General features: G+C 36.4%; 1 protein-coding gene across 1 annotated transcript; it reads left to right on the forward strand.

Moving 5' to 3' along the window:
* The first annotated feature begins 1,750 nt into the window (after positions 1-1,750).
* LOC110928590 (protein LIKE COV 1) lies at positions 1,751-9,443 on the forward strand. Its single transcript, XM_022171610.2, has 7 exons — positions 1,751-2,116; positions 2,764-2,816; positions 4,376-4,485; positions 7,938-8,105; positions 8,178-8,275; positions 8,816-8,942; positions 9,037-9,443. Exons 1-7 carry the CDS (start codon positions 1,976-1,978, stop codon positions 9,129-9,131), a joined length of 792 nt encoding a protein of 263 aa, XP_022027302.1. The 5' UTR covers positions 1,751-1,975; the 3' UTR covers positions 9,132-9,443.
* The last annotated feature ends 513 nt before the right edge of the window (positions 9,444-9,956 follow it).

A 9,956-nucleotide genomic window follows, 5' to 3' on the forward strand; every position in this document is an offset into this window, starting at 1 on the left:
AGTTGCATGGAGCATTATTGTTGTTATGGTTGGCTTGGTTGATTTGAGTGATGAGATTCGGAAGTGCAGCAGCCATTTGCTGCGCAATGATTGCTGCCAGTTCGGCATTAGGTAACTGATAGTCGCGTCAAGGAGGCATTCTAAAAGAGGAAACATGAGAGAAAACGAGTGAGATGATTAGATGAAAAATGAGATGATACAAAAATCGACAAAAAGCATGGATGGTGGTCATTCGTTCGTACCACAAAGCAAACAAACGATACACAGTGACTATTCAAAGTAAATGGGTCATAATAATGTATCGCGAAGACATGCTTTAGCCTATAAGTGGACACTCACCCCAAGAGTTCCCAGGTAAGAGTGACTGGTCCGATTTTAAAGTGAATTTATTCGTATGGAGAGTTGCAGCGCGTCGCATCCCAACAACAGCCACATTGGAATTAAGGGGGATACATATACAAAATAACAGGTGCACATTGTGTGAGTACGACGCTGAGTCAGCATATCATGTTCTTCTAAATTGTAGAGTTGCGGTGGAATTTTGGCAGCAATTGTTTCTATGGATGAATGTCCCTGCGGGTTAGTCACTTACTACAGTCGAAGATATGTTGCAAAACATCAATGCTTTAAATATACCGAAGAACAAAAAGAGGATAATTCATGCAATCTACATTTTGGCTATATGGAATGTGTGGAAAGCGAGTAAGAGGAAAAGATTTGAAGGTGTAAATAAACATGCACAAGCTCATGGAGGAGATTAAGAGATGGCGTTCAATTGCATGGTCAGCCGGTCAAAATTCAAATAAATATCATGGGAGGAATGGCATAGTTTTCATTTTGGTGTAATGTGTTGTAATTTGTAATCAGATCGATAACATCCTGCTATGAGTCCTTGTGGAATAAACTTGGTGTTACTTTCAAAAAGAAATTTAATAACTATGTATTGCATTCAAAGGTGCTACTTTTTGTTTTGTTATGTGCTAATTAAGTGCTACTTTAAGTGTTAATATCTGTTCTCATAGTTTGTAAGGCTAGACGGTATGGGGAGCGTCCCCCACCCGTCCAGGCCCGACGACGAAGCACACACCGTGCCCCCCCCCCCCCCCCCCGTACTCGTCCTAAGCGTCGACTACTAGACGTTTGAGACGGAGCAGAAGAGGACAAAAATTCCTAATTTCCATTGATTTGTCAAATGGAAATAGAGAAAGAAAGAAGCTTATTGATGTTGACGTTTGATTTCGAAGAGAGAGAGAAGCACAGTTAGTGGCGGCTGTTTAAATTTTTAGGGTTTTTGGCTTGAGTAAATTTGAGAAGATGAAGATGAGATAGATAGAGAGAGAGAGAGAAACACAGTTGGTGGTTTTGTCTCATAGCAACAAAGAAAAAGTCACAAAACTTAATTTAATAAAATTCTTGAAGTCCGAATAGTTGTTCAATTTGCAAATTGAATTAATTAATTTCTTTGAAACGTAAAATGAAAGATTTAAAAAATAAAAAAAGTGGAAGATTTAAAAAATAAAAAAAAATAAAAAAATTGGTGGGGTAGAATCATCTAGGATCATCCTCCCATTTTCACTAAATTTGTGGGATGGACCATCCTAGGATGGTGATGTAACGCCTAGGTGGCGGATCATCCTCCAAGAAAAGAGCATCCCCATACCATATAGCCTAAGATAAATATGATTTGTACTATAATTAACCCGTGTTAAGAGTTGTTCTATAATTTGTACCGTAACGAACCCGATACTTACATTGTGCAACTAGTGATTACTTGGCTCTCAAATATTCCCCCAATCCACAACAACATTTCTAGGGTTTACTTTTCCTAATCTTCATTGAATTTTCCGCCCAATTTACTAACAACAAAAAATTTCTTCAACTCTTCATCATCTTCAATACAAAATTCAACCTTTCTTCTCCAACATTCACTGTTATATGAAATTTCAAGTCAATTTCTAGAGAGAGAGAAACAGTAATGGCCGATGAAAACTCACCGAGCAGCAGAGATCGGGAGCTCCTGATACCTGTCGCCACCACCGTTGACCATGCCGGCGCCGCGTCGTCGTCAAAACCCTCGCCGGCGTCCAGTTCACCGTCGCATAACTCCGGCCGTGAGGTATTACACTCTCTCTCTATCTCTCTCTTATTATTGTTATTGTTATGATGATTTTGTATGATTTGAATGTTTTATTGTGTTATTGGATGATGAAGTTCTGATTGAGCTCTAATTAGGGTTTTAGATTGGGGATTTATGAGGAGTGGATTAATATATTGAGTTGTTGTTTGATTGATTTGAATGCATTTATAGTGAATTAATATGCTTAGAAGGAAATAATTAGAATTTAGGAATAAAGTGACAGAATGTTTTGTGACATGAGTTATGTACTTATCGTAACCCTAAACCGGTTCGGGTTGGTCAACAACAAGTCAAACCTGGTTTTGGTTTCAAATTAGGTTCGTGTGATTCGGTTTGTTGACTGTTTTTTTTCCGGTTTGATTTGGGTTTAAACCGGTTTTGAGCAATCTTGGCTCTTTTTTACGGTTTCGGTTTGGTTTGGTTTAAAATTAGTTTCAAAGAGAGAAACCCAAACGGGTCCCAAACCTACGGTTTCAATCGGTTAGGACTGGTTTGTGTGCCTACCCGTTCAGTTTCAGCTTGGGCCATGCCATCATTATTTGTGCACCTCTATATGTAATGACGGTTCTAAACTTCTAACAATAACTGACAAACTTCTTTATGTGTTTTTTTTTGTTTTCGTGCAGACTTTCTCTAAAGTTGTGAGAAGTTGGGCTTCTAAAAAGTTCATGACAGGGTGGTATGTGGTTTTTCTCTTCTTAATCTTCTTTCTCGTTAATACCCGCGCATAGTTGTCAATAGCGGCTATAGCGACCGCTATAGTGCGCTATGTAACGAAGCGGTCAAGTGTCGCTAATTGGGTCATAGCGACCAATAGCGTGAATAGCGACAGTTTTTTTTATGTAAATAGCAATTAGATATAGCTATAAAATAGCTGGATTTATAGGTTTTTGTTAAATATACATGTAAAGTAGCATATATACAAGGGTATTTTGATGTAATAATATACATATAAAAATTTTCAAATTCTTTTTCTAGTGTAATCGCTATTTATAAAATAGCCGTCGCTATTCGCTACGTAGCCTATAGGTGCCTTGTCGCTATTTGTCGCTATTCGCTATCGACAACTATGTACCCGCGGTTGAAATTAATGTTTTTATCTTATTTTCTGCTGAACCAATTCTTAGAATATTCTGGAAACCACATATGATAATCTGATACTTTACCCTTCTATGAACTAATTTGACTAACAAACTTTCAGCCTTTTCAACTTTTCACCTTATTTTTTGAATTATACATGCAAGTGTAAGTTCTGAGGATAAAAAAAAAACAAATGTGTAGTCATTTTGAAAGATACGTTGATGATTTGATTCCTACAAATGCATAGATATCATCTATGCAGTTTAAAGTTCATAATATATAATGTCATATCCAACTTTTCACTTGAGTAAATTTTAATAATAATTTTACAATACGATAAAACTCGACAGCCAGTTAAACTTAGTTTACAGTTTCACATCTAAAAATGGTGACTTCGCCTAGCATAGGAAATGAATTACAAAAGGTATAATTTTAACGAACTACTAATAGGCAAAAATTCAGTTATATACAAATCAGAACCACCAGGGTGTTTTATCATACAGTTTAGTTAGCCTTTTTCTTCCTCTCAGTTAATTTATATCTCTGTAAGTCAAGTAGTCAACATAAGATTTTCGCTTCTTTGTATGTATGTGTAAATCTTTTTACAGAATTTAAAATTGGGACATTGCTCGGGTTTATAATTTGGAAGTCATCTTTTTTACTTAGAGTAAATTACAAAAATTGTCCTTTATGTATGTCACTTATTGCAAACTGTGTCCTTTGTCTTTAATAATTACAGAAAATGTACTCGATGTTTGCAAACCCTTGCAAGTTATGTCCTTTAGCCCTAACTCAGTTAATTTTTTGTGGTTAAATCTGACCAAATGAACCCCACATGAGGGTATTTTGGTCATTTTACTCTCACATGGGGTCCATTTGGTCAGATTTAACCACAAAAATACCCTCATGTGGGGTCCATTCGGTCAGATTTAACCACAAAAAGTAACTGAGTTAGGGCTAAAGGACATAACTTGCAAGGGTTTGCAAACATTGAGTACGTTTTCTGTAATTATTGAAGACAAAGGACACAGTTTGCTATAAGTGACATACATAAAGGACGATTTTTGTAATTTACTCTTTTACTTAATTTGACACTTGTTTAATAATCTTATTTCGGATTTAATATGATAATGTATTTTATTTTGAACGTTTTTGCAGTGTCATTCTATTGCCAATTGCTATTACCTTCTACATAACATGGTGGTTTATACATTTTGTTGACGGGTTTTTCTCTCCAATCTACGCTCAACTCGGCATAGATATATTTGGTGAGCACATGCTTATATTGTTTTTGGTAATTATGCTGAGCATTTTATAAAATTGCTTCTGCACTTTCATATAATGAAATGGGAATGCTCCTGAATCTTGTTGAGGTTTCACTAGTTATAAACGTCTAATCAGCTCTCCTATTTTAGTGATTTTTTAAAATGGTTAATAAATCTTATTATCATTTCCTATATATTTGTTGTATATATTTAATATTCTTTATCTAGATATCATAGAAAACAGATACAGAAAATTATAATTGAAAATTTTGAACTTAATGGCCTAAGCGCAACCTGCTAAGTCATTATAATAAAAATATTACTAACTATGTTTGCAAATTTAAGCCGCCAATATATGTTCTAGTTCTTTTGTTTTTTCATTTTATCTAGAGTAAATTACAAGTTTTGTCCTTTATGTTTGTACCAAATTGCAGGCGGTGTCCTTTGCCTTTAAATTTGACGAGTTTTGTCCTTAACGTTTCAAAATCTTGCACGTTATGTCCTTTAGCCCTAACTCAGTCAGATTTTTTTATTAAATATGGTCATGTGCCTTGCACATGAGGGTATTATTGTCATTTAACCTTGTCAGGGACTATTCTTTAAAAAAAAATATAACAAGGGATTGCTCTTTAAAATATAAAAAAGATTTACATTAAAAAATCTGCAAACCCCTCTCTTTCTCTCTGAAATTTCCTCTCTCTCCTCACTCTCCAGCCTCAAGATGACGGTAGTGGTGGTGGTTTCATGGTAAAATCGGCGGCAATGATGATGGTGTGGTGGTGATTTCAAGATGAATCGGTGGTGGGTGTAAAGCTTCAAGATGACGGTTGTGGCGGGAACGGCGGAAATGGATCGGTGAAGCTCGCACCAACAAACCCAGAAAACAACTCACACCCAGAAACCCTAACACAAAAAACATTAAACCCATTAGCACCCCACCTCTATCCTGCATTTCCGGTGGTCAAGCAACCACCTTTACTCGCTTACCCCCTAAAGATGACTTCTGTATCCCCTCTGTTTAATCTTCAGAAATCAAGCTTGCTGATTTGGCAGTACCAACCCACAAAGATAAGAAAGTTTCTGTTAATAAGACTTATAAGATAGAGGATGATGATTTAGAGTTGGATAGTGATGAGAGTGATTTGGAAAATGATGGGTTTGATTATGGGAAATTTGAGTTGTTTGAGGTGAATTCAGATGATGAGTTTTATGATGATGATGAGTATATTGTAGATGAATTGGGGTTCGAAAATGAAAATGAACAAAAGGGTGATTAAGAAGAATTAATCACGGTTTCCCGGAGCTCTGGTATACGTGGCGCTACAAGATGCTCCACCTCTCGCCGCCGGCTACCGGAAAATCGCTCCGGACCTCCGCACCTAACAGAATCGATGCGAAAGATGTTTCGGAATGATTATTAGATATGCAGGTTTCAGGTGATTTGTTCTTGTTCTATACTTGAGTTGATGTTTTGAATCTATTTGTGAAAGTGGGTTAGATTTGTTTAGGTTCGTGATTGTATTTAGGTTTTCATCTTTAGTATGAAAATATTTAATATCATTAACCAAATTAGCATCTTTAGTTTAGTTTGTAAATTAAATGATTTGGTGCAGCCATCAACAACACAAGTATGAGCTGGAGTGTAGATGGAATGGAAGCACTTTGTACAGTACTGGTGGAGTTGTAAGAGTGTGGGTATTTTAGAATTTAGGTCACACACTGTCAATTTTGTTGCTTGTATTCCGTCTTCCGTCGAGTATGTATCAGCTCAATTATTGCAATTGTTAGGCAGGGGTTTAATTCTAAAATCAGCCAACATTGTTTGTTTGGATTCTATATTTTTCAATCATCATTACATAACGTACATCTGGTTCAGCTATGAGCAATGGAGGCGGTGGTGGTTGGGTGTTGGTGGTGGTGGCAGATGGGATGTGGCGGTGGGTGTTGGAGGTGGAGGTGGTGGTAGTGGGAGAGAGAGAGAGAGAGAGAGAGAGAGAGGAGGGAGGGAGAGGGAGAAAAAATATGTTTTATTTTTTACACAATTAGTCCCTTGAATATCAAATTATTTACTTAATAGTCCCTAGAGAGGTAAAATGACAAAGATACCCTCATGTGCAAGTCACATTACCATATTTAACAAAAAAATCTGACTAAGTTAGGGCTAAAGGACATAACGTGCAGGATTTTAAAACGTTAAGGACAAAACTCGTCAAATTTAAAGACAAAGGACAACGCCTGAAATTTGAGACAAACATAAAGTACAAAACTTGTAATTTACTCTTTTATCTAAGTCTATAAAAGGGCTTCAAATGTTTTGATTTGTTATGAATGAAAATGTTGAATTAAGTTCATAATCTTCCTGTAATATCTTCTAATTTCTCTCTAATCCTCTGTCCCAAATTTGGCACTTATCAGATTATTAAATTGTTTCTTTTACAATAACTAGTGGGTTACCACCCGTGCTCCGCAGCGGGTTCGAAACGTAGATAAAAATAAGCAAATCGCGAGAGTTAAAATTGTTTGATGTTTTAGTTGAGAGGCTAAAGTTTTTTATTATTAAAGTTGAGGGACTAAAGTTGACGGGCTAAAGTTGTTTTCTTTATTAAAGTTGAGGGGCAAAAGTTGTTTAATTTAAGGGGCTAAACATGCCATTACCAAAGTTGAGGGGCTAAAGTTGGTTAATGCCAAAGTTGAGGGGCCAAAATTGGTTGATGTGACAAAATAGCATATTTATAGTACATAATAACCTAAATGTCATTTTCATAGTCACAGGAAACGTTAAAAGACCCTTCTATCGAGTACCAGATCGGTCGTACCGAATCGCGGTACAGAGTCGTCCCAATCGCCTCTGGTACCCGTACCGGATCGCTAATTTGGACCGTTCCCGATTGTGTACCATAATAGTGTTCCAATCGATGAATACACGTTTTTAATTAATCCGAAACGCGTTTCCGTTTGTAGTGGCCAGTGTTCCGGTACAGCCAGATTCATGTACCGGAATTTGAAAACCCATTGACTTTTTCCCGCTTTTTATATATTAGAGGTAACTGAACAGTTTTTTCCCGCCATTAACTTTTCACACTACAATTAACAATTTTCTTTTTTGAAGTTTCTGTTTTAATTTTGATTATGTTTTTGAAAATTTAATGAAAGATCTATTTTATACTTTTTTATATATATGATACGTGTACCAAACTACGGTGGTACGCCATAGGACACACCGTATCACGTACCGAATTAGCGTTCCCAAATGAACCTACCCCCAACGTACCGCTTTTTAGAAAGGCCCGAATTGCGTATCGGTTTTCGTACCGCGTACCGGAGTGTACCGCGTTCCATGTGACTATGGTCATTTTAATAAAGTGATCCATTGTACACAAACGGGTCAAAGTGTTCATATCAATTTGAAGTTCAAACCTTAAGTGTGTAACTTTATTACTTATGTATTTTTGTAGGTCTCGGATTTATGACTTCCATCATGTTCATATTTTTGGTGGGGGTATTTATGTCATCTTGGTTGGGTGCATCTGTTCTGAGCCTTGGAGAATGGTTTATTAAACGAATGCCGTTTGTTCGTCATATCTACAATGCATCTAAGCAAATTAGCGCTGCAATATCTCCAGGTTAGTGTATTAACATAAGATGTTTTAATTAATAAATCTACAATGTATAAGCACTTACTTTTTATATTGCAGATCAAAACACGCAGGCGTTTAAGGAAGTCGCTATCATTAGACATCCTCGTATTGGTGAATATGCATTTGGGTTTATTACTTCATCCGTCATTCTACAGGTTCATCCTTAAACGTAATCTTGGATGAAGTTAAATTTGTTTACATGGTATCAATCCATGATAATGAAATAATCTTTCTTATTTATTTATATTATTTTATTTTATTTTATTTTTATTTTTATTTTTTTTGAGTAAAATGCCATTTTAAGTTTGGCCAGTTTTGCGACTTTCGTCCAAAGGTTTGTTTTTCCGCATCTAGATCCAAAAGGTTTGAAATTTTGCCATTTCATCCGGCTCATTAACTCCATCCATTTTTCTCTGTTAGGTCAGGGGTATTTCCATCTTTTTTGTTAACTTAAAGGACAATTCGGTCTTTGTACTTAAAATGAAAAAGACCAAATTGCCCTTTAAGTTAACAAAAAAGACGGAAATACCCCTGACCTAACAGAGAAAAATTGATAGAGTTAACGAGCCGGATGAAAATGGAAAGATTTCAAACCTTTTGGATCCAGATGCGGAAAAACAAACTTTTGGACAATAGTCGCAAAACTGGCCAAACCTCAGGGACGAAAATGACATTTTATTTTTTTTGGATTTCAGAATTATTCGGGGGAGGAAGAGCTGTATTCGGTGTATGTCCCAACAAACCATCTTTACATCGGTGATATTTTCTTGGTCAATTCGAAGGATGTTATCAGACCTAACTTATCTGTTCGTGAAGGAATCGGTAAGTGATGTGCTGACTTATGCAACTGTTATTTAAAGTTGGTATATTTTATTTTCTCACTGACCTGGGTTTTTTTTTTTTTTTTTTGGTGCAGAAATTGTGGTATCTGGAGGCATGTCAATGCCGCAAATGTTATCGACTTTGGACTCGAGTGTTAACGTCGAAAGACCTAGAAACAACAGAAGTTGAGGAGACGGAGATGAGAAGGTTCTAGATGTAAGTCGAGTTAATTTCAGCCATTGGATTAAGCAATGGTTTGTTAGCGAGTTTTATTCAATTATTGTTAGCAATGATATCCGAGTGAGTTAGCATATACGAACACAGAGAAATAGTAGTTGTTTATGGTGGTTGATAGAGGGGCGCGATTCTATATTGTTTGTTTTTATACAAGTAGCTTCAAGTGGTCTTGAAACTAATGAGCCTATGTGATTTATGTAGATAAAGGCTAGATTTGGCTTGTTTTACCTATTTGATATTCATTGGGCATAACTTAGTTGTGTTGGTTTGCATATGTTTCAAGATAACGCGTTAAAGCCATCAATGGCGTAACTTAGTTGTGTTGGTTTGCATATGTTTCAAGAAAACGCGTTAAAGCCATCAATGGTTGTCTTGCGGTGATTGTAAAGATAATCGAGTGCGATCGTGACATGGATGATAATATTTGTTCTTTAAAGAGAGTTGGGTCATGCGTATACTTGGGTGCAACTAATCATGTATAACCTTCACTATCAAATATATTCGAAGCAATCTAATACCAAACGGATTCTACGGGGCGCTCTCGAGATTCTAAATTTATAAGACGTTTTGTTAGTTTTGAATGGCCGCTTATATATGCGCCTCATTCTTTACGTTTCTTTTTATTTAAAGAGACTCTTTCTAGAGAGAAACAAAGATAGGGTTGTTGCCCTGCTGTTGCCAGCGGCTTTCCAACCGTCTATGGTGGTGCCAGACTTGTTTGGTGCCTTCTATCTCTCTCTTTCTCGCTTTGAACCACAAAATGATGGGTGTTAGATT

The sequence above is a fragment of the Helianthus annuus genome, chromosome 3 (genome assembly GCF_002127325.2).
Source record: "Helianthus annuus cultivar XRQ/B chromosome 3, HanXRQr2.0-SUNRISE, whole genome shotgun sequence".
Taxonomy (NCBI): Eukaryota; Viridiplantae; Streptophyta; class Magnoliopsida; order Asterales; family Asteraceae; genus Helianthus; species Helianthus annuus.